The sequence below is a fragment of the Procambarus clarkii genome, chromosome 25 (assembly GCF_040958095.1).
Source record: "Procambarus clarkii isolate CNS0578487 chromosome 25, FALCON_Pclarkii_2.0, whole genome shotgun sequence".
Classification (NCBI taxonomy): domain Eukaryota; kingdom Metazoa; phylum Arthropoda; class Malacostraca; order Decapoda; family Cambaridae; genus Procambarus; species Procambarus clarkii.
The window spans coordinates 33,255,346-33,276,543 of NC_091174.1; the positions used below are offsets into that span (position 1 = coordinate 33,255,346).

Consider the following 21,198-nt stretch of genomic DNA (forward strand, 5'->3'; position numbering starts at 1 on the left):
GTTGAGGGCATTGGAGACGCCGTGTGGTGTTGAGCGCGTTGGAGACGCCGTGTGGTGTTGAGGGTGTTGGTGACGCTGAGTAGTGTTGGGGCATTAGAGACGCCGTGTGGTGTTGAGGGCGTTAGTGACGCCGTGTGGTGTTGCGGCGTTGGAGACGCCATGTGGTGTTGTGGGCGTTGGAGACGCCCTGTGGTGTAGAGGGCATTGGTGACGCCCTCTGGTGTTGAAGGCGTTGGGGACGCCGTGTGGTGTTGAGGGTGTTGGAGACGCCATGTGGTGTTGGGGGCGTGAGAGACACCGAGTTATGTTGGGGGCGTTGGGGACGCCGTTTGGTGTTGGGGGCATTGGAGACGCCATGCGGTGTTGAGGGCGTTGGAGATGCCGTGTGGTGTTGAGGGCGTTGGAGACGCCCTGTGGTGTTGAGGGTATTGGAGTCGCTGAGAGGTGTAGAGGGAGTTGGAGAAGCTGAGTGATGTTGAGGGCGTTGGAGACGCCGAGTGGTGTTGGGGACATTGCAGACGCCACGTGGTGTTGAGGGCGTAGGATACGCCGTGTGGTGTTAAGGGCGTTGAAGACGCCGGGAAGTGTTGGGGGCTTTCGAACCGTTATGTGGTGATGAGGGCGTTGAAGACGCCGAGTGGTGCTGAGGGCGTTGGAGACCCTGAGTGGTGTTGAGTTCGTTGGAGACGCCGTGTGGTGTTGAGGGTGTTGGTGATGGTGAGATGTGTTGGCGCGTTGCAGACGCTGTGTGGTGTTGAGGGCGTTGGTGACGCCATGTGGTGTTAGGGCTTTGGAGACGCCATGTGGTGTTGAGGGCGTTGGAGACGCCCTGTGGTGTTGAGGGTGTTAGAGACGCTGAGTGGTGTTGGGGGCGTTGCAGACGCTGTGTAGTGTTGAGGGGGTAGGAGACGCCGTGTGGTGTTGAGGGCGTTGGAAACGCCCTGTGGTGTTGAGGTTGTTGGTGACGCCTTGTGGTGTTCAGGGTGTTGGTGACGCCGTGTGATGTTGGGGGCGTTGGAGACACCGAGTTATGTTGGGGGCGCTGGGGACGCCGTGTGGTGTTGGGGGCATTGGTGACGTCATGTGGTGTTGAGGGGGTTCGAGACGCTCTGTGGTGTTGAGAGCGTTGGACACGCCGTGTGGCGTTGGGGGCGTTGGAGAAGCCGTGTGGTGTTGAGGGCGTGGGAGTCGCCGAGTGGTGATGCGGGCATTGCAGACGCCGTGTGGTGTTGAGGGTGTATGAGACGCCGTGTGGTGTTAAGGGCGTTGGAGACGCTGGGAGGTGTTGGCGGCGTTGGAGACGCCGTGTGGTGTTGAGGGCGTCGGTGACGTTGTGTGGTGTTGAGGGCGTTAGAGACGCCATGAGGTGCTGAGGGCGTTGGAGATCCTGAGTGGTGTTGAGGGCGTTGGAGACGCCGTGTGGTGTTGAGGGCGTCGGTGACGTTGTGTGGTGTTGAGGGCGTTCGCGACGACGTATGTTGTTGAGGGTGTAGGAGACGCCGTGTGGTGTTGAGGGCATTGGAGACGCCTTGTGGTGTTGAGGGTGTTGGTGACGCACTGTGGTGTTGAGGGTGTTTGAGACCCTGTGTGGTGTTGGGGGCGTGGGAGACACCGAGTTGTGTTGGGGGCGTTGGGGACGCCGTTTGGTGTTGGGGGCATTAGAGACGCCTTTTGGTTTTAGGGGCATTGGTGACGCCATGCGGTGTTGAGGGGGTTGGAGACGCCCTGTGGTGTTGAGGGTGTTGCAGACGCCGTGTGGAGTTGAGGGCGTTGGTGACGCCGTGTGGAGTTGAGGGCGTTGGAGACGCCATGTGGTGTTGAGGGCGTAGGAGACGCAGTGTGCTGTTGAGGGCGTTGGAGTCGCCGAGAGGTGAAGAAGGCGTTGGAGACGCTGAGTGATGTTGACGGCGTTGGGCACGCAGTGTTGTGTTGAGGGCGTTGGAGACGCTGAGTGGTGTTGAGGGTGTTGGAGACGCCAAGTGATGTTGAGGGCGTTGGAGACGCCGAGTGGTGTTGAGGGCGTTGGATTCACCGAGTGATTTTGAGGGCGGTGGAGACGCCGAGTGGTGTTGAGGGCGTTGGAGACGACGTGTGGTGTTGAGGGCGTTGGGGACGCCGTGTGGTGTTTAGGGCGTTGGAGGAGCAGATTGGTGTTGCGTGCGTTGCAGATGCCGTGTGGTGTTGAGGGTGTAGGGGACGCCGTGTGGTGTTAAGGGCGTTGGAAACTCCGAGAGGTGTAGGTGGCGTTGGAGACTTTGTGTGGTATTGAGGGCGATTGAGACGGTAAGTGGTGTTGAGGGCGTTGGAAACATCCTGTGGTGTTGAGGGTGTTGCAGACGCCTAGTGGTGTTCAGGGTTTTGGTGACGCCGTGTGGTGTTAAGGGCGTTGGAGACACCGAGTTGTGTTGGGGCACTGGGGACGCCGTGTAGTGTTGGGGGCAGTGGAGACGCCTTGTGGTGTTGGGGACATTGGTGACGTCATGTGGTGATGAGGGGGTTGGAGACACCCTGTAGTGTTTAGGGTGTTGCAGACGCCGTGTGGCGTTGAGGGTGTTGAAAACGCCGTGTGGTGTTGGGGGCGTTGGAGAAGACGAGTGGTGTTGAGGGCGTTGGAGTCGCCGAGAGGTGAAGAGGTCGTTGGAGACACTGAGTGATGTTGAGGGCGTTGGGGACGCCGTGTTGTGCAGAGGGCGTTGGAGACGCTGAGTGGCTTTCAGGGCGTTGGAGAGGCCGAGTGATGTTGAGGGCGTTGGAGACTCCGAGTGTTGTTGGGGGCTTTGGAGACGTTGTGTGGTGTTGAGGGCGTTAGAGACGGTAAGTGGCGTTGAGGGCGTTGGAGACGCCCTGTGGTGTGGAGGGTGTTGGAGACGCCATATGGTGTTGAGGTCGTTGGAGTCGCCGAGAGGTGAACAGGGCGTTGGAGACACTGAGTGATGTTGAGGGCTTTGGGGATGCTGTGAAGTGTTATGGGTGTTGTAGACGGCGAGTGATTTTGAAGGTGGTGGACGTTGTGTGGTGTTGAGGGCGTTGGGGACGCCGTGTGGTGTTTAGGGCGTTGGAGTAGCCGTGTGGTGTTGAGGGCGTTGGAGACGCAGGGTGGTGTTTGAATCGTAGGAGACGTCGTGTGACGTTGAGGGCGTTGGAGACACCGAGTGGTGTTGAGAGCGTTGAAGACGGCAAGTGGTGTTGCGGGCGTTGCAGACGCCGTGTGGTGTTAAGGGTGTAGGAGACGCCGTGTGGTGTTAAGGGCGTTGGAGACACCGGGATTTGTTGGGGGCGTTGGAGACTTTGTGTGGCATTCAGGGCGTTGGAGACGGTTAGTGGTGTTGAGGGCGTTGAAAACGTCCTATGGTGTTGAGGGTGTTGGAGACGCCGTGTGGTGTTGAGGGCTTTGGAGACGCCGAGTTGTGTTGAGAGCGTTGGAAACGCCGTGAGGTGTTGAGGGTGTTGGAGACGCCGTGTGGTGTTGAGGACGTTGGTGACGTTGTGTTTTGTTGAAGGCTTTAGAGACGCCGTGAGGTTCTGAGGGCGTTGGAGACACCGAGTGGTGTTGGGAGCGTTGGAGACGCTGTGATGTGTTGAGGACGTTGGTGACGTTGTGTGGTGTTGAAGGCGTTAGAGACGCCATGAGGTGCTGATGTCGTTGGAGACCCCGAGTGGTGTTGAGGGCGTTGGAGACGCAGTGTGGTGTTGAGGGTGTTTGAGACCCTGTGTGGTGTTGGGGGCGTGGGAGACTCCGAGTTGTGTTGGGGGCGTTGGTGACGCCGTTTGGTGTTAGGGGCATTGGTGACGCCATGTGGTGTTGAGGGGTTTGGAGACGCCCTGTGGTGTTGAGCGTGTTGCAGACGCAGTGTGGAGTTGAGGACGTTGGAGATGCCGTGTAGTGTTGAGGGCGTTGGAGACGCCGTGTGGTGTTGGGGGCGTAGGAGACGCAGTGTGCTGTTGAGGGCGTTGGAGGCGCCGAGAGGTGTAGAGGGCGTTGGAGAAGCTAAGTGATGTTGAGGGCGTTGAGAACGCCGTGTTGTGTTGAGGGCGTGGAGTCGCCGAGTGGTGTTGAGGGCGCTGCAGACACCGAGTTATGGTGAGGGCTTTGTAGACGCCGAGTGGTGTTGAGTGCGTTGGAGACGCCGAGTGATGTTGAGGGCGGTGGAGACGGCGAGTGGTGTTAAGGGTGTTGGGGACGTCGTGTGGTGTTTAGGGCGTTGGAGTCGCCGTGTGTTGTTGAGGGCGTTGGAGACGCCGAGTGTTGTTGCGATCGTAGGAGATGCGTGTGGTGTTGAGGGCGTTGGAGACACCGAGTGGTGTTGAGGGCGTTGGAGACGCCGAGTGGTGTTAAGGGCGTTGAAGACGCCGGGAGGTGTTGGGGGCGTTGGAAACTCCCTGTGGTGTTGAGGGTGTTGGAGACACCGAGTGGTGTTGAGAGCGTTGGAGACGCCGAGTGATGTTGCGGGCGTTGCAGACGCCGTGTGGTGTTGAGGGTGTAGGAGACGAAGTGTGGTGTTAAGGGCGTTGGAGACGCCGGGAGGTGCTGGGAGCGTTGGAGACTTTGTGTGGCATTCAGGGCGTTGAAAACGTCCTGTGGTGTTGAGGGTGTTGGAGACGCCGTGTGGTGTTGAGGGCATTGGAGACCCCGAGTTGTGTTGAGGGAGTTTGAAACGCCCTGTGGTGTTGAGGGTGATGGAGACGCCGTGTGATGTTGAGGGTGAAGGAGACGCTAAATGGTACTGAGGGCTTTTGAGACGCCGAGTGATGTTGAGGGCTTGGGGACGCCATGTGGTGTTGAGGGCGTTAGAAACGCTGAGTGGTGCTTAGGGCGTTGGAGACGCCAAGTGGTGTTGAGGGCGTTGGTGACGCTGAGTGGTATTGAGGGCGTTGGAGACGCCAAGTGGTGTTGAGGGTGTTGAAGACCCCGAGTGGTGCTGAGGGCGTTGGAGACGCGGCGTTGTGTTGGGATAGTTGGAGACGCCGTGTGGTGTTGAGGGTGTTGGTGCGCTGAGTGGTGTTGGGGCGTTGGAGACGCCGTGTGGGGTTAAGGGCGTTGGTGATGCCGTGTGGTGTTGGGGCGTTGGAGACGCCATGTGATGTTGAGGGCGTTGGAGACGCCCTGTAGTGTTGAGGGCATTGGTGACGGCCTGTGGTGTTGAAGGCGTTGGGGACACCGAGTGGTGTTGAGGGTGTTGGAGACACCGTGTGGTGCTGGGGGCGTTGGAGACACCGAGTTGTGTTTGGGGCGTTGGGGACGACGTTTGGTGCTGGGGGCATTGGAGACGCCTTGTGGTGTTGGGGGCATTGGTGACGCCATGAGGTGTTGAGGGGGTTGGAGACGCCCTGTGGTGTTGAGGGTGTTGCAGAAGCCGTGTGGTTTTGAGGGTGTTGGAGACGCCGAGTGGTGTTGGAGGCGTTGGAGACGTTGTTTCCTGGTTGATACCTGGTTGATGGGGTTCTGGGAGTTCTTCTACTCCCCATGCCCGGCCCAAGGCCAGGCTTGACTTGTGAGAGTTTGATCCACTAGGCTGTTGCTTGGAGCGGCCCGCAGGCCCACATACCCACTGAAGCCCGGTTGGTCCGGCACTCCTTGGAGGAATAAATCTAGTTTCCTCTTGAAAATGTCCACGGTTGTTCCGGCAATATTTCTTATGCTTGCTGTGTGCTGTTGAGGGCGTTGGAGTCGTCGAGAGGTGTAAAGGGCGTTGGAGACGCTGAGTGATGTTGAGGGCGTTGGTGACGCCGTGTTCTGATGAGGGCGTGGAGTCGCCGAGTGGTGTTGAGGGCGTTGGAGACGCCGTGTGGTGTTGAGGGTGTTGGTGCGCTGAGTGGTGTTGGGGCGTTGGAGACGCCGTGTGGGGTTAAGGGCGTTGGTGACGCCGTGTGGTGTTGGGGCGTTGGAGACGCCATGTGATGTTGAGGGCGTTGGAGACGCCCTGTAGTGTTGAGGGCATTGGTGACGGCCTGTGGTGTTGAAGGCGTTGGGGACACCGAGTGGTGTTGAGGGTGTTGGAGACACCGTGTGGTGCTGGGGGCGTTGGAGACACCGAGTTGTGTTTGGGGCGTTGGGGACGACGTTTGGTGCTGGGGGCATTGGAGACGCCTTGTGGTGTTGGGGGCATTGGTGACGCCATGAGGTGTTGAGGGGGTTGGAGACGCCCTGTGGTGTTGAGGGTGTTGCAGAAGCCGTGTGGTGTTGAGGGTGTTGGAGACGCCGAGTGGTGTTGGAGGCGTTGGAGACGTTGTTTCCTGGTTGATACCTGGTTGATGGGGTTCTGGGAGTTCTTCTACTCCCCATGCCCGGCCCAAGGCCAGGCTTGACTTGTGAGAGTTTGATCCACTAGGCTGTTGCTTGGAGCGGCCCGCAGGCCCACATACCCACTGAAGCCCGGTTGGTCCGGCACTCCTTGGAGGAATAAATCTAGTTTCCTCTTGAAAATGTCCACGGTTGTTCCGGCAATATTTCTTATGCTTGCTGTGTGCTGTTGAGGGCGTTGGAGTCGTCGAGAGGTGTAAAGGGCGTTGGAGACGCTGAGTGATGTTGAGGGCGTTGGTGACGCCGTGTTCTGATGAGGGCGTGGAGTCGCCGAGTGGTGTTGAGGGCGTTGGAGATGCCGAGTTATGGTGAGGGCGTTGGAGACGCCGAGTGGTGTTAAGTGCGTTGGAGACGCCGAGTGATGTTGAGGGCGGTGTAGACGCCAAGTGGTGGTGAGGGCGTTGGACACGCCATGTGTTGTTGAGGGATTTGGGGACGTCGTGGGGTGTTTAGGGCGTTGGAGTCGCCGTGTGGTGATGAGGGCGTTGGAGACGCCGAGTGTTTTTGGGATCATAGGAGACGTCGTGTGGCGTTGAGGGCGTTGGAGACACCGAGTGGTGTTGAGGGCGTCTGAGACGCCGAGTGGTGTTGGGGGCAGTGCTGTGGGACATTTGGGGCTTGACTCTATTTATTTAAATATTAATGTAATGAAATCAATTACGAAGGACCACCTGCTTTTATAGTAAAGAGGGAAACTAATAAAATGTGATCATTAGAAAATTCCTAGAGGAACCAGTAACTATGGATAAATACTAGAGAATATAATCACTTGTATAATTAATGGGCTGTATATAATTTAATTGAATCAAAGCCTCAAACACCTACATTGGGGGGGGGGGGGATATTACTAGAACTTCATATATGTCTAGGAACTAGTGTGGTTCGTGCACCAGTTCATTATGTAATAACCTAATCTTAAGACCAATTATTGAATCAATAAAATTTGTCACCAATAGGAACATAGATTATGAATATCAGAAATTAATGATTATAATAAACACATGTCAAATCCAGTGAACAGTGATCTATGGTAATAATACACTACAGATAATTTAATCAATGGAATACGGAAAAGGGTCTTAGCTTGAAGACGTTTTCCAGGACATCAATTATGAATCATCCTCGGAATCTCCTGAACTCATCATGGAACACTGGGAGATGATAAACAGGGGAAAGTGACAGCTCGGGGAATTCTTCACACGCGAGCTGTAAATCAAGATATATTACGTAGCAACCTATTAGGCTGATAAATATCTATATTCAAGAATTGGTAATGGAGAGTGAAAATAAATACTAACGTGTATTTTATTTATATCGCTCGGCGTGACGACAAGCTACCCAGCTATAACCTATCTCTAATGATGCATCAAAAGGGAATAAAGGTACTTAGCTAATAGGGCACTGTGTAAGTTGAGGCTTGCCGAAGCTCGCGTCTTAGGCTCTAGCGTCGTAATAGCGAACACGTGGCGTTGAACCTAGCCTAGATGTCGAAGCGCTTCTCTGGCCGGTCACGATGGACTACATGGAACAAATTAACAGGTTCCGGGCTGAATGTCAAGTTAATTCTCGTTGACGATTCACCACGATGTATCCTGTGACACTGACACCAGCCAAGTTGCTCAATTCCGCAACTATTCTTCACACCGCACGTTGGCGACTTTCCTCTCTCGTCGACGCCTACACACGCTCTCGGTGGCATCTTCTTGATTAATGGCGTCTCCTCTGCCCCCCGCTCTGCGTCCCGCATTTGCTCCACAAATTATTTACTGCGAATAATATTATTCCTCGCAGTTGCGACTGAAATGCTTGGATAATGACGGGTTTATTATTCAGAGGAGTTAAATATTATTATTTGCTCGTTTTACGGTGGTAAACGAACAATGGAGATGAATCTAATTCTCTCCATGGCATTCACGCGTGACATTAAATTTATTACCAGATAACAGTTGTAACTAGAAACGCTCTATTTGGCATTATTTGGGAGTCAGGTTATCGGTAAATAATTATCACACAGAACACTGTTGTTTTTAGAGAATCAAACTCAATTCTCTGACACACTGAATATAGATGTGTTTATTATGATGGAATCTGACGCAATACTGGCGTCTGGTGACGTAAGAATTCTAGCATTATTGTACAGATACAATTATTAATACATGTGAACTCTACGGTTGGTTAATTTTAGTTACTACAGTGATTAGTAGATTTAGTAATAATTAATAATAATACAACAGTGTTGTATTAGTGTTGGAAATTACCAACAAGTGCAGACCCCACTTGGTGTTGAGGGCATAGGAGATGCCGTATGGTGTTTATTAAGGGCGTTGGAGACGCCTCGAGGTGTTGGGGGCGTTGGAAATGTTGTGTGGTGTTATGGGCGTTGGAGACGGTAAGTGGTGATGAGGGCGTTGGAAACGTCCCGTGGTGTTGAGGGTGTAGGAAACGCCGTGTGGTGTTGAGGGCGTTGCTAACGACGAGTGGTGTTCAGGGCGTTGGAAACGCTCTGTGGTGTTGAGAGTGTTGGAGACGCCGTGTGGTGTTGAGGGCTTTGGTGACATTGTGTGGTGTTGAGGGCGTTGGAGACGCCGTGAGGTGTTGAGGGCGTTGGAGACCCCGAGTGGTGTTGGGGGCGTTGGAGATGACGTCTGGTGATGACTGCGTAGGTGACGTTGTGTGGTGTTGAGGGCGTTGGCGACGCTATGTGGTGTTCAGGGCGTTTGAGACCCCAAGTGGAGTTGAGGGCATTGGAGACGCCATGTGGTGTTGAGGGTGTAGGAGACGCCGAGTGGTACTGAGGGCGTTGGAGACGCCGAGTGGTGTTGAGGGCGTTGGAGACGTCGTGTGGTGTTGAGGGCGTTGGAGACCCCAAATGGTGTTGAGGGCGTTGGAGACGCCGTGTGGTGTTGAGGGTGTAGGAGACGCCGAGTGGTATTGAAGTCGTTGGAGACGCCGAGTGATGTTGAGGGCGTTGGGGACGCTGTGTGGTGTTGAGGGCGTTGGAGACGCTGTATTGTGTTGAGGGCGTTGGAGACCCCGTGAGGTGTTGAGGGTGTTGGTGACGTTGAGTGTTGTTGGGGCGTTGGATACACCGTGTGGTGTTGAGGGCGTTGGAGACGCCCTGTGGTGTGAAGGGCATTGGTGACGCCCTGTGGTGTTGAGGGTGTTGGAGATGCCGTGTGATGTTGAGGGCGTTGGAGACGCCCTGTGGTGTTGAGGGTGTTGGTGACGCACTGTGGTGTTGAGGGTGTTGGAGACGCCGTGTGGTGTTGGGGGCGTTGGAGACACTGAGTTGTATTAGGGGCGTTGGGGACGACGTTTGGTGTTGGGGGCATTGGAGACGCCTTGTGGTGTTGGGGGCATTGGTGTCGGCATGCGGTGTTGAGGGGTTTGGAGACGCCGTGTGGTGTTGAGGGCGTTGGAGACACCGAGTTGTGTTGAGGGCGTTGGAAACGCCCTGTGTTGTTGGTGGCGTTGGAGACTTTGTGTGGTGTTAAGGGCATTGGAGACGCCGAGTTGTGTTGAGGGCGTTGGAGACACCTAGTGGTGTTGGGGGTGTTGGAGACGCCGTGATGTGTTGAGGGCGTTGGTGACGTTGTGTGGTGTTGAAGGCGTTAGAGACGCCATGAGGTATTGATGGCGTTGGAGACCCCGAGTGGTGTTGAGGGCGTTGGAGACGCCGTGTGGTGTTGAGGGCGTCGATGACGTTGTGTGGTGTTGAGGGCTTTGGCGACGACGTGTCGTGTTGAGGGTGTTGGAGACGCCGTGTGGTGTTGAGTGCGTTGGAGACGCCTTGTGGTGTTGAGGGTGTTGGTGATGCACTGTGGTGTTGAGGGTGTTTGAGACCTTGTGTGGTGTTGGGGGCGTGGGAGACACCGAGTTGTGTTGGGGGCGTTGGGGACGCCGTTTGGTGTTGGGGGCATTGGTGACGCTATGCGGTGTTGAGGGGGTTGGAGACGCCGTGTGGTGTTGAGGGCGTCGGTGACGTTGTGTGGTGTTGAAGGCGTTGGCTATGACGTGTGGTGTTGAGGGTGTTGCAAACGCTGTGTGGAATTGAGGACGTTGGAGATGCCGTGTCGTGTTGAGGGCGTTGGAGACGCCGTGTGGTGTTGGGGGCGTAGGAGACGCAGTGTGCTGTTGAGGGCGTTGGAGTCGCCGAGAGGTGTAGAGGGCGTTGGAGAAGCTAAGTGATGTTGAGGGCGTTGAGAACGCCGTGTTGTGTTGAGGGCGTGGAGTCGCCGAGTGGTGTTGAGGGCGTTGGAGACACCGAGTTATGGTGAGGGCTTTGTAGACGCCGAGTGGTGTTGAGTGCGTTGGAGACGCCGAGTGATGTTGAGGGCGGTGGAGACGCCGACTGGTGTTTAGGGTGTTGGGGACGTCGTGTGTGTGTTTAGGGCGTTGGAGTCGCCGTGTGGTGTTGAGGGCGTTGGAGACGCCGATTGTTGTTGCGATCGTAGGAGACGTCGTGTGGCGTTGAGGGCGTTGGAGACACCGAGTGGTGTTGAGGGCGTTGGAGACGCCGAGTGGTATTAAGGGCGTTGAAGACGCCGGGAGGTGTTGGGGGCGTTGGAAACGCCCTGTGGTGTGTAGGGTGTTGGAGATGCCGAGTGGTGCTGAGGGCGTTGGAGACCCCGAGTGGTGTTGAGGGCTCTGGAGACGCGGCGTTGTGTTGGGATAGTTTGAGACGCCGTGTGGTGTTGAGTGCGTTGGAGACGCCGTGTGGTGTTGAGGGTGTTGGTGACGGTGAGTGGTGTTGGGACGTTGGAGACGCCATGTGGTGTTGAGGCCGTTGGTGACGCCATGTGGTGTTGGGGCTTTGGAGATGCCATATGGTGTTGAGTGCGTTAGAGACGCCCTGTGGTGTTGAGGGCATTGGTGACGCCCTGTGGTGTTGAAGGCGTTGGGGACGCCGTGTGGTGTTGTTGGTGTTGGAGACGCCGTGTGGTGTTGAGGGCGTTGGAGACGCCGTGCGGTGTTGAGGGTGTTGGTGACACACTGTGGTGTTGAGGGTGTTGGTGACGCACTGTGGTGTTGAGGGTGTTGGTGACGCACTGTGGTGTTGAGGGCGTTAGAAACGCCGAGTGGTGCTGAGGGCGTCGGTGACGTTGTGTGGTGTTGAGGGCATTGGCGAAGACGTGTGGTGTTGAGGGCATTGGAGACCCCAAGTGGTGTTGAGGGCGTAGGAGACGCCGTGTGGTTTTGAGGGTGAAGGAGACGCCGAGTGGTACTGAGGGCGTTGGAGACGCCGAGTGGTGTTGAGGGCTTGGGGACGCCTTGTGGTGTTGAGGGCGTTAGAAACGCCGAGTGGTGCTGAGGCCGTTGTAGACGCCAAGTTGTGTTGAGGGTGTTAGAGACCCCGGTTGGTGCTGAGGGCGTTGGAGACGCGGCGTTGTGTTGGGATAGTTGCAGACGCCGTGTGGTGTAGAGTGCATTGGAGACGCCGTGTGGTGTTGAGTGCATTGGAGACGCCGTGTGGTGTTGAGGGTGTTGGTGCGCTGAGTGGTGTTGGGGCGTTGGAGACGCCGTGTGGTGTTAATGGCGTTGGTGACGCCGTGTGGTGTTGGGGCGTTGGAGACGCCATGTGATGTTGAGGGCGTTGGAGACGCCCTGTGGTGTTGAGGGCATTGGTGACGGCCTGTGGTGTTGAAGGCGTTGGGGACACCGAGTGGTGTTGAGGATGTTGGAGACTCCGTGTGGTGTTGGGGTCGTTGGAGACACCGAGTTGTGTTTGAGGCGTTGGGGACGACGTTTGGTGCTGGGGGCATTGGAGACGCCTTGTGGTGTTGGGGGCATTGGTGACGCCATGCGTTGTTGAGGGGGTTGGAGACGCCCTGTGGTGTTGAGGGTGTTGCAGAAGCCGTGTGGTGTTGAGGGCGTCGGAGACGCCCTGTGGTGTTGAGGGTGTTGGAGACGCCGAGTGGTGTTGGAGGCGTTGGAGACGCTGTTACCTGGTTGATACCTGGTTGATGGGGTTCTGGGAGTTCGTGTACTCCCCATGGCCGGCCCAAGGCCAGGCTTGACTTGTAAGGCACGCAGGCCCACATACCCACCGCAGCCCGGTTGGTCCGGCACTCCTTGGAGGAATAAATCTAGTTTCCTCTTGAAAATGTCCACGGTTGTTCCGGCAATATTTCTTATGCTTGCTGTGTGCTGTTGAGGGCGTTGGAGTCGTCGAGAGGTGTAAAGGGCGTTGGAGACGCTGAGTGATGTTGAGGGCGTTGGGGACGCCGTGTTGTGTTGCGAGCGTGGAGTCGCCGAGTGGTGTTGAGGGCATTGGAGACGCCGAGTTATGGTGAGGGCGTTGGAGACGCCGAGTGGTGTTAAGTGCGTTGGAGACGCCGAGTGGTGTTGAGGGCGTTGGACACGCTATGTGGTGTTGAGGGCGTTGGGGACGTCGTGGGGTGTTTAGAGCGTTGGAATCGCCGTGTGGTGATGAGGGCGTTGGAGACGCCGAGTGTTTTTGGGATCGTAGGAGACGTCGTGTGGCGTTGAGGGCGTTGGAGACACCGAGTGGTATTGAGGGCGTCTGAGACGCCGAGTGGTGTTGGGGGCATTGCAGACCCCACGTGGTGTTGAGGGCGTAGGAGATGCCGTATGGTGTTAAGGGCATTGGAGACGCCGGGAGGTGTTGGGGGCGTTGGAAACGTTGTGTGGTGTTAAGGGCGTTGGAGACGTAAGTGGTGATGAGGGCGTTGGAAACGTCCCGTGGTGTTGAGGGTGTAGGAAACGCCGTGTGGTGTTGAGGGCGTTGCTAACGCCAAATGGTGTTGAGGGCGTTGGAAACGCTCTGTGGTGTTGAGGGTGTTGGAGACGCCGTGTGGTGTTGAGGGCTTTGGTGACATTGTGTGGTGTTGAGGGCGTTGGAGACGCCGTGAGGTGTTGAGGGCGTTGGAGACCCCGAGTGGTGTTGGGGGCGTTGGAGATGCCGTCTGGTGTTGACTGCGTAGGTGACGTTGTGTGGTGTTGAGGACGTTGGCGACGCTATGTGGTGTTCAGGGCGTTTGAGACCCCAAGTGGTGTTGAGGGCATTGGAGACGGCGTGTGGTGTTGAGGGTGTAGGGGACGCCGAGTGGTACTGAGGGCATTGGAGACGCCGAGTGGTGTTGAGGGCTTGGTGACGCCGTGTGGTGTTGGGGCGTTGGAGACGCCGAGGGTTGTTGCGATCGTAGGAGACGTTGTGTGGCGTTGAGGGCGTTGGAGACACCGAGTGGTTTTGAGGGCGTTGGAGACGCCGAGTGGAGTTAGGGGCGTTGAAGACGCCGGGAGGTGTTGGGGGCGATGGAAACGCCCTGTGGTGTTGAGGGTGTTGGAGATGCCGAGTGGTGCTGAGGGCGTTGGAGACCCCGAGTGGTGTTGAGGGCTCTGGAGACCCCGTGTGGTGTTGAGGGTGTTGGTGATGGTGATTGGTGTTGGGACGTTGGAGACGCCGTGTGGTGTTGAGGGCGTTGGTGACCCCATGTGGTGTTGGGATAGTTTGAGACGCCGTGTGGTGTTGAGGGTGTTGGTGATGGTGATTGGTGTTGGGACGTTGGAGACGCCGTGTGGTGTTGAGGGCGTTGGTGACGCCATGTGGTGTTGGGGCTTTGGAGACGCCATGTAGTGTTGAGTGCGTTAGAGACGCCCGGAGGTGTTGAGGGCATTGGTGACGCCCTGTGGTGTTGAAGGCGTTGGGGACGCCGTGTGGTGTTGTTGGTGTTGGAGACGCCGTGTGGTGTTGAGGGCGTTGGAGACGCCGTGTGGTGTTGAGTTTGTTGGTGACACACTGTGGTGTTGAGGGTGTTGCAGACGCCTTGTGGTGTTCAGGGTGTTGGTGACACCATGTGGTGTTGAGGGCGTTGAAGACGCCGTGTGGTGTTGAGGTTGTATGGGACGCCATGTGGTGTTAAGGGCGTTGGAGACTCCGAGAGGTGTAGGTGGCGTTGGAGACTTTGTGTGGTATTGAGGGCGTTGGAAACATCCTGTGGTGTTGAGGGTGTTGGAGACGCCGTGTGGTGTTGAGGGCGTTGGAGACGCCGAGTTGTGTTGAGGGCGTTGGAAACGCCCTGTGGTGTTGAGGGTGTTGGAGACGCCGTGTGGTGTTGAGGGCGTTGGAGACGGCCTGTGGTGTTGAGGGTGTTGGTGACGCACTGTGGTGTTGAGGGTGTTGCAGACGCATTGTGGTGTTCAGAGTGTTGGTGACGCCATGTGGTGTTGAAGGCGTTTGAGACTCTGAGTTCTGTTGGGGGCACTGGGGACGCCATGTGGTGTTGGGGGCATTGGAGGCGCTTTGTGGTGTTGGGGACATTGGTGACGTCATGTGGTGTTGAGGGGGTTGGAGACGCCCTGTGGTGTTGAGGGTGTTGCAGACGCCGTGTGGTGTTAAGGGCGTTTGACACGCCGTGTGGTGTTGAGGGCGTTAGAGATGCCGTGTGGTGTTGAGGGTGTTGAAAACGCCGTGTGGTGTTGGGGGCGTTGGAGAATCCGTGTGGTGTTGAGGGCGTTGGAGTCGCCGAGAGGTGAAGAGGGCGTTGGAGACGCTGAGTGATGTTGAGGGCGTTGGGGACGCCGTGTTGTGTTGAGGGCGTTGGAGACGCTGAGTGGTGTTGAGGGCGTTGGAGACGCCGAGTGATGTTGAGGACGTTGGAGACGCAGAGTGGTGTTGAGGGCGTTGAAGACGCCGAGTGATTTTGAGGGCGTTGCACACGCCGTGTGGTGTTGAGGGTGTAGGGGTCGCCGTGTGGAGTTAAGGGCTTTGAAGACTCCGAGAGGTCTAGGTGGCGTTGGAGACTTTGTGTGGTATTGAGGGCGTTGGAGACGCCGAGTTGTGTTGAGGGCGTTGGCAACGCCCTGTGGTGTTGAGAGTGTTGGAGACGCCGTGTGGTGTTGAGGACGTTGTTGACGTTGCGGGGTGTTGAAGGCGTTGGAAACGCCGTGAGGTGCTGAGGGCGTTGGAGACACCGAGTGGTGTTGGGGGAGTTGGAGACGCCGTGTGATGTTGAGGGCGTCGGTGACGTTGTGTGGTGTTGAGGGCGTTGGCGAAGACGTGTGGTGTTGAAGGCGTTGGAGACCCCAAGTGGTGTTGAGGGCGTAGGAGACGCCGAGTGGTACTGAGGGCGTTGGAGACGCTGAGTGGTGTTGAGGGCTTGGGGACGCCGTGTTGTGTTGAGGGCGTTGGTGACGCTGAGTGGTGTTGAGGGCGTTGGAGACGCCAAGTGGTGTTGAGGGTGTTGGAGACCCCGAGTGGTGCTGAGGGCGTTGGAGACGCGGCATTGTGTTGGGATAGTTGGAGACGCCGTGTGGTGTTGAGTGCGTTGGAGACGCCGTGTGGTGTTGAGGGAGTTGGTGCGCTGAGTGGTGTTGGGGCGTTGGAGACGGCCTGTGGTGTTGAAGGCGTTGGGGACACCGAGTGGTGTTGAGGGTGTTGGAGACGACGTTTGGTGCTGGGGGCATTGTAGACGCCTTGTGGTGTTGGGGGCATTGGTGACGCCATGCGGTGTTGAGGGGGTTGGAGACGCCCTGTGGTGTTGAGGGTGTTGCAGAAGCCGTGTGGTGTTGAAGGCATTGGAGATGCCCTGTGGTGTTGAGGGTGTTGGAGACGCCGTGTGGTGTTGGAGGCGTTGGAGACGCTGTTACCTGGTTGATACCTGGTTGATGGGGTTCTGGGAGTTCTTCTACTCCCCCAAGCCCGGCCCAAGGCCAGGCTTGACTTGTGAGAGTTTGGTCCACTACGCTGTTGCTTGGAGCGGCCCGCAGGCCCACATACCCACCGCAGCCCGGTTGGTCCGGCACTCCTTGGAGGAATAAATCTAGTTTCCTCTTGAAAATGAGTGATGTTGAGGGCGTAGGGGACGCCGTGTTGTGTTGAGGGCGTGGAGTCGCCGAGTGGTGTTGAGGGCGTTGGAGACGCCGAGTTATGGTGAGAGCGTTGGATACGCCGAGTGGTGTTAAGTGCGTTGGAGACGCCGAGTGATGTTGAAGGCGGTGTAGACGCCGAGTGGTGTTGAGGGCGTTGGAGACGCCATGTGGTGGTGGGGACGTCGTGGGGTGTTTAGGGCGTTGGAGTCGCAGTGTGGTGTTGAGGGCGTTGGATACACCGAGTGTTTTTGGGATCGCAGGAGACGTCGTGTGGTGTTGAGGGCTTAGGAGACGCCGTATGGTGTTAAGGGCGTTGGAGACGCCGGGAGGTGTTGGGGGCGTGGGAAACGTTTTGTGGTGTTGAGGGCGTTGGAGACGGTAAGTGGTGATGAGGGAGTTGGAAACGTCCTTTGGTGTTGAGGGTGTAGGAAACGCCTTGTGGTGTTGAGGGCGTTGCTAACGCCGAGTGGTGTTGAGTGCGTTGGAAACGCTCTGTGGTGTTGAAGGTGTTGGAGACGCCGTGTGGTGTTGAGGGCTTTGATGACATTTTGTGGTGCTGAGGGCGTTGGAGACGACGTGAGGTGTTAAGGGCGTTGGAGACCCCGAGTGGTGTTGGGGGCGTTGGAGACGCCGTTTGGTGTTGACTGCGTAGGTGACGTTGTGCGGTGTTGAGGGCGTTGGCGACGCTATGTGGTGTTGAGGGCGTTTGAGACCCCAAGTGGTGTTGAGGGCGTTGGGGACGCCGTGTGGTGTTGAGGGCGTTGGAGACGCTGTGTTGTGTTGAGGGCGTTGGAGACCCCGTGTGGTGTTGAGGGTGTTGGTGACGTTGAGTGGTGTTGGGGCGTTGGATACACCGTGTGGTGTTGAGGGCGTTGGAGATGCCCTGTGGTGTGAAGGGCATTGGTGACGCCCTGTGGTGTTGAAGGCGCTGGGGACGCTGTGTGGTGTTGAGGGTGTTGGCGATGCCGTGTGGTGTTGAAAGCGTTGGAGACGCCCTGTGGAGTTGAGGGTGTTGGTGACGCACTGTGGTGTTGAGGGTGTTGGAGACGCCGTGTGGTGATGGGGGCGTTGGAGACACCGAGTTGTGTTGGGCGCGTTTGGGACGCCATGTGGTGTTGGGGGCATTGATGACGCCAAGTGGTGTTGGGGGCATTGATGACGCCAAGTGGTGTTGAGGGGGTTGGAGATGCCTTGTGGTGTTTAGGGTGTTGCAGACGCCATATGGTGTTGAGGGCGTTGGAGACTCCGTGTGGTGTTGAGGGCGTTGAAGACGCCCTGTGGTGTTGAGGGTGTTGGAGACGCTGTGTGATGTTGGGGGCGGTGGAGTCGCCGAGAGGTGTAGAGGGCGTTTGAGACGCTGAGTGATGTTGAGGGCGTTGGAGGACGACGTGTTGTGTTAATTGCATGGAGACGTCGAGTGGTATTGAGGGTGTTGGAGACGCCGAGTGATGTTGAGGGCGTTGGAGACGCCGAGTGGTGTTGGGGGCGTTGGAGACGCCGAGTGGTGTTGGGGGCGTTGCAGACGCCACATGGTGTTGAGGGCGTAGGAGACGCCATGTGCTGTTAAGGGCGTTTGAGACGCCGGGAGGTGTTGGGGGCGTTGGAGACGGTGTGTGGTGTTGAGGGCGTTGGAGACGGTAAGTGGTGTTGAGGGTGTTGTAAGCGTCCTGTAGTGTTGAGCGTGTAGGAGACGCCATGTGGTGTTGAGGGCGTTGGAGACGCCGAGTGGTGTTGAGGGCTTTGGAAACGCCGAGTGGTGTTGAGGGCGTTGGAGACGCCGTGATGTGTTGAGGGCGTTGGAGATCCCGAGTGGTGTTGGAGACGCCGTGTGTTGTTGTGGGCGTCGGTGACGTTGTGTGGTGTTAAGGGCGTTGGCGTCCCCTTGTGTTGAGAGCGCTGGTGACGCCGTGTGGTGTTGGGAGCGTTGGAGATGCCGTGTGATGTTGAGGGCGTTGGAAAACCCAAGTTGTGTTGAGGGCGTTGGAAATCCCAAGTGGTATTGAGGGCGTTGGAGACGCCGTGTGGTCTTGAGGGTGTAGGACACGCCGAGTGGTACTGAGGGCGTTGTAGACGCCGAGTGGAGTTGAGGGCGTTGGGGACGCCGAATAGTGTTGAGGGCTTTACAAACGCCGAGTGGTGCTGAGGGCGTTGGAGGCGCCGAGTGTTGTTGAGGGTGTTGGGGACGCTGTGTGGAGTTGAGGGTGTTGGAGACGCCGTGTGTTGTTGAGGGTGTTGGATACGCCGAGTGGTGCTGAGGGCGTTGGAGTCCCCGAGTGGTGTTGAGGGCGTTGGAGACGCAGTGTGCTGTTGAGGGCTTTGGAGACGCCGTGTGGTGTTGAGGGTGTTGGTGACGCTAAGTGGTGTTGGGGCGTTGGAGACACTGTGTGGTGATGAGGGCATTGGTGCCGCCGTGTGGTGTTGAGGGCATTGCTGGCGCCGTGTTGTGTTAAAGGCGTTGGAGACTTCCTGTGGTGTTGAGGGTGTTGGTGATGCCCTGTGGTGTTGAGGGCAATGGTGACGCCTTGTGGTTTTGAAGAAATTGGGGTCGCCGTGTGGTGTTGAGGGTGTTGGAGACGCCGTGTGGTGTTGAGGGCGTTGGAGACATCCTGTGGTGTTGAGGGTGTTGGTGATGCCCTGTGATGTTGAGGGGGTTGCAGACGCCCTGTGGTGTTCAGGGTGTTGGAGACGCCGTGTGATGTAGAGGCGTTGGAGACACCGAGTTGTTTTGGGGACGCCGTGTGGTGTTGGGGGCATTGGAGACGCCTTGTGGTGTTGGGGGCATTGGTGACGCCATGTGGTGTTGAGGGGGTTGGAGATGCCCTGTGGTGTTGAGAGTGTTGCAGATGCCGTGTGGTGTTGAGGGCGTTGGAGGCTCCGTGTGGTGTTGAGGGCGTTGAAGACGCCCCGTCGTGTTGAGGGTGGTGAAGACGCCGTGTGGTGTTGGGGGCGGTGGCGTCGCCGAGAGGTGTAGAGGGCGTTGGAGACGCTGAGTGATATTGAGTGCGTTGGGGGGGACGCCGTGTTGTGTTGATTGCATGGAGACGCCGAATGGTATTGAGGGCGTTGGAGACACCGAGTGATGTTGAGGGCGTTGGAGACGCCGTGTGGTGTTGGGGGCGTTTGAGACGCCGTGTGGTGTTGAGGGCGTTGGTGACGTTGTTTGGTGCTGATGGCGTTAGCGTCGCCGTGTGGTGTTGAGGGCGTTGGTGACGACGTGTGGTGTTGGGGGCATTGGTGACGCAGTGTAGTGTTGAGGGTGTTGGAGACGCCGTGTGGTGTTGGGGGCGTTGGTGACGTTGTGTGGTGCTGAAGGCGTTGGAGACGCCATGAGGTGTTGAGGGCGTTGGAGACCCCGAGTGGTGTTGGGGGCGTTGGAGATGCCATATGGTGTTGAGGGCGTTGGTAACGTTGTGTGGTACTGAGCGCGTTGGCGTCGCCGTGTGGTGTTGAGGGCGTTGGCGACGTCATGTGGTGTTGGGGGCGTTGGAGATGTCGTGTGGTTTTGAAGGCGTTGGAGACCCCAAGTGGTGTTGAGGGCGTTGGGGACGCTTTGTGGTGTTCAGGGCGTTGGAGACGCCCTGTTGTGTTGAAGGTATTGGTGACGCCCTGTGGTGTTGAAGGCGTTGGGGACGCCGTGTGGTGTTTTGGGTGTTGAAGAAGCCGTGTGGTCTTGAAGGAGTTGGTGACGTTGTGTGGTGTTGAAGGCGTTGGAGACGCTGTGAGGTGTTGAGGGCGTTGGAGACCCCGAGTGGTGTTGGGGTCGTTGGAGACTCCGTGTGGTGTTGGGGGCGTTGGAGACGTCGTGTGGTGTAGAAGGCGTTGGAGACCCCAAGTGGTGTTGAGGGCATTGGAGACGCCGTGTGGTGTTGAGTGTGTAGGAGATGCCAAATGGTATTGAGGGCGTTCGAGACGCCGAGTGGTGTTGGGGCGTTGGAGACGCCGAGTGGTAATGAGGGCATTAGAGACGCCCTGTGGTGTTGAGGGTGTTGGAGATGCATTGTAGTGTTTAGGGTGCTGCAGACGCCATGTGGTGTTGAGGGCGTTGGAGACGCCCTGTGGTGTTGAGGGTGTTGGAGGCGCCGTGTGGTGTTGGGGGCAGTGGAGTCGCCGAGAGGTGTAGAGGGCGTTGGAGACGTCGAGTGGTGTTGAGGGCGTTGGAAACGCCGTGTGGTGTTGAGGGCGTTGGGGACGCCATGGGGTGTTTAGGGCGTTGGAGTCGCTTTGTGGTGTTGAGGGCGTTGGAGACGCCGAGTGGTGTTGGGATCGTGGGAAACGTCGTGTGGGGTTAACCCAGCAAACACAAATCATCTACACAACGTTCGCCTATCTCTTCCCATAGGTGTGGGAATGATTTGCATTGAGAATGGTGCAGGAGAGCCTTTGAGAAACTTTTACTCAAAAAATCCAAACACAAAGGTTTAATTATAAATTGTTTTTCTATAATTATTTTCTTCCAAATGTAAAACAAATAGTTTTTACATGTTTAAATATAAAATTTATGGTGTTTTTTTGTAAAATTCATTAATAAATTGTGAATGATATATATTGGCTGAGTGAAACCTTTAAAATCCATTTAGTTATAATATGAACAAAAAAAAGTAGTTTTCCAAATTTTCTAAAAATCGCTCTTTTTAACACAATTTGACTCCTTATGCATTCCACTAAACACTAATATCATGTTTAAATATATAATTTATGTATTATTCCCTAAGATAATTTATATAAATTATAAAAGTTGCTGGAAAGTGGTGAGAAAGAATCTGAAAACGTTTTGTTGTCTTATATTGGCGTGTTCTTATTAACTAGAGTGAGTAAGAGTGAGCGAGAGTGGGTAAGAGTGAGTAAGAGTGACTGAAGGTGAGTGAGAGTGCCAGAGAGTGTGTAAGTGTGAGTAAGAGTGAGTATAAGTAAGAGTGACTGAGAGTGAGTAAGAGTGACAGAGTGAGTAAGGGTGACAGAATGAGTAAGAGTGAGAGTAAAGTGATTGAGAGTAAGGGTGAGTATGAGAGTAAGAGTGATTGAGAGTTAGAGTGAGAGTAAGAGTGATTGAGAGTTAGTGAGAGTAA

General features: G+C 56.4%; 8 protein-coding genes across 8 annotated transcripts; all 8 read right to left on the minus strand.

Annotated features, from left to right (window-relative positions):
- Positions 1-559: 559 nt before the first annotated feature.
- LOC138368523 (serine/arginine repetitive matrix protein 1-like) lies at positions 560-1,699 on the minus strand. The gene has a single exon (XM_069331049.1). The coding sequence runs from the start codon at positions 1,697-1,699 to the stop codon at positions 560-562; it is 1,140 nt and encodes a 379-aa protein (XP_069187150.1).
- Positions 1,700-2,126: 427 nt separating this feature from the next.
- Positions 2,127-4,622, minus strand: LOC138368524 (uncharacterized). The gene is made up of 3 exons (XM_069331050.1): positions 4,213-4,622; positions 3,542-4,062; positions 2,127-2,926 (listed from the first exon to the last, which is right to left on the minus strand). The coding sequence occupies exons 1-3, from the start codon at positions 4,620-4,622 to the stop codon at positions 2,127-2,129; spliced, it is 1,731 nt and encodes a 576-aa protein (XP_069187151.1).
- A 4,387-nt stretch (positions 4,623-9,009) lies between these two features.
- LOC138368525 (rho family-interacting cell polarization regulator 1-like) lies at positions 9,010-9,801 on the minus strand. Its single transcript, XM_069331051.1, has one exon. The coding sequence runs from the start codon at positions 9,799-9,801 to the stop codon at positions 9,010-9,012; it is 792 nt and encodes a 263-aa protein (XP_069187152.1).
- A 37-nt stretch (positions 9,802-9,838) lies between these two features.
- On the minus strand, positions 9,839-11,451 carry LOC138368526 (rho family-interacting cell polarization regulator 1-like). Its single transcript, XM_069331052.1, has 2 exons — positions 11,351-11,451; positions 9,839-11,153 (listed from the first exon to the last, which is right to left on the minus strand). Exons 1-2 carry the CDS (start codon positions 11,449-11,451, stop codon positions 9,839-9,841), a joined length of 1,416 nt encoding a protein of 471 aa, XP_069187153.1.
- A 138-nt stretch (positions 11,452-11,589) lies between these two features.
- Positions 11,590-12,908, minus strand: LOC138368527 (mucin-1-like). The gene is made up of 2 exons (XM_069331053.1): positions 12,443-12,908; positions 11,590-12,257 (listed from the first exon to the last, which is right to left on the minus strand). The coding sequence occupies exons 1-2, from the start codon at positions 12,906-12,908 to the stop codon at positions 11,590-11,592; spliced, it is 1,134 nt and encodes a 377-aa protein (XP_069187154.1).
- A 141-nt stretch (positions 12,909-13,049) lies between these two features.
- LOC138368528 (mucin-12-like) lies at positions 13,050-14,174 on the minus strand. The gene has a single exon (XM_069331054.1). It carries the CDS (start codon positions 14,172-14,174, stop codon positions 13,050-13,052), a length of 1,125 nt encoding a protein of 374 aa, XP_069187155.1.
- A 482-nt stretch (positions 14,175-14,656) lies between these two features.
- LOC138368529 (uncharacterized) lies at positions 14,657-15,727 on the minus strand. Its single transcript, XM_069331055.1, has one exon. The coding sequence runs from the start codon at positions 15,725-15,727 to the stop codon at positions 14,657-14,659; it is 1,071 nt and encodes a 356-aa protein (XP_069187156.1).
- A 1,968-nt stretch (positions 15,728-17,695) lies between these two features.
- Positions 17,696-20,440, minus strand: LOC138368530 (mucin-2-like). The gene has a single exon (XM_069331056.1). It carries the CDS (start codon positions 20,438-20,440, stop codon positions 17,696-17,698), a length of 2,745 nt encoding a protein of 914 aa, XP_069187157.1.
- Between the last annotated feature and the right edge of the window lie 758 nt (positions 20,441-21,198).

What these genes read in the sequence shown, in the direction of transcription:
- LOC138368523 (XM_069331049.1), bottom strand. Translation starts at nt 1,699, where the DNA reads ATGGCGTCACCAATGCCCCTAAAACCAAAAGGCGTCTCTAATGCCCCC.
- LOC138368524 (XM_069331050.1), bottom strand. Translation starts at nt 4,622, where the DNA reads ATGCCCTCAACACCACACGGCGTCTCCAACACCCTCAACACCACAGGA. An exon ending in AACGCCCTCAACAACACACG is followed by an intron (nt 4,063 to 4,212) that starts GCGACTCCAACG and finishes CGGTGTCTGCAG; the next exon opens with CGCCCTCAACACCACTCGGC. An exon ending in AACGCTCCCAACACCACTCG is followed by an intron (nt 2,927 to 3,541) that starts GTGTCTCCAACG and finishes AACATCACTCAG; the next exon opens with TGTCTCCAACGCCCTGTTCA.
- LOC138368525 (XM_069331051.1), bottom strand. Translation starts at nt 9,801, where the DNA reads ATGCCCTTAACACCACACAAAGTCTCCAACGCCACCAACAACACAGGG.
- LOC138368526 (XM_069331052.1), bottom strand. Translation starts at nt 11,451, where the DNA reads ATGCCCTCAACACCACACGTCTTCGCCAATGCCCTCAACACCACACAA. An exon ending in CTAACGCCCTCAACACCACA is followed by an intron (nt 11,154 to 11,350) that starts GTGCGTCACCAA and finishes TCAACACCACAG; the next exon opens with GGCGTCTCTAACGCACTCAA.
- LOC138368527 (XM_069331053.1), bottom strand. Translation starts at nt 12,908, where the DNA reads ATGCCCTTAACACCATACGGCATCTCCTACGCCCTCAACACCACGTGG. An exon ending in AACGCCCTCAACAGCACACA is followed by an intron (nt 12,258 to 12,442) that starts GCAAGCATAAGA and finishes CCCATCAACCAG; the next exon opens with GTATCAACCAGGTAACAGCG.
- LOC138368528 (XM_069331054.1), bottom strand. Translation starts at nt 14,174, where the DNA reads ATGGCGTCCCATACAACCTCAACACCACACGGCGTCTTCAACGCCCTC.
- LOC138368529 (XM_069331055.1), bottom strand. Translation starts at nt 15,727, where the DNA reads ATGCCCCCAGCACCAAACGTCGTCTCCAACACCCTCAACACCACTCGG.
- LOC138368530 (XM_069331056.1), bottom strand. Translation starts at nt 20,440, where the DNA reads ATGATTTGTGTTTGCTGGGTTAACCCCACACGACGTTTCCCACGATCC.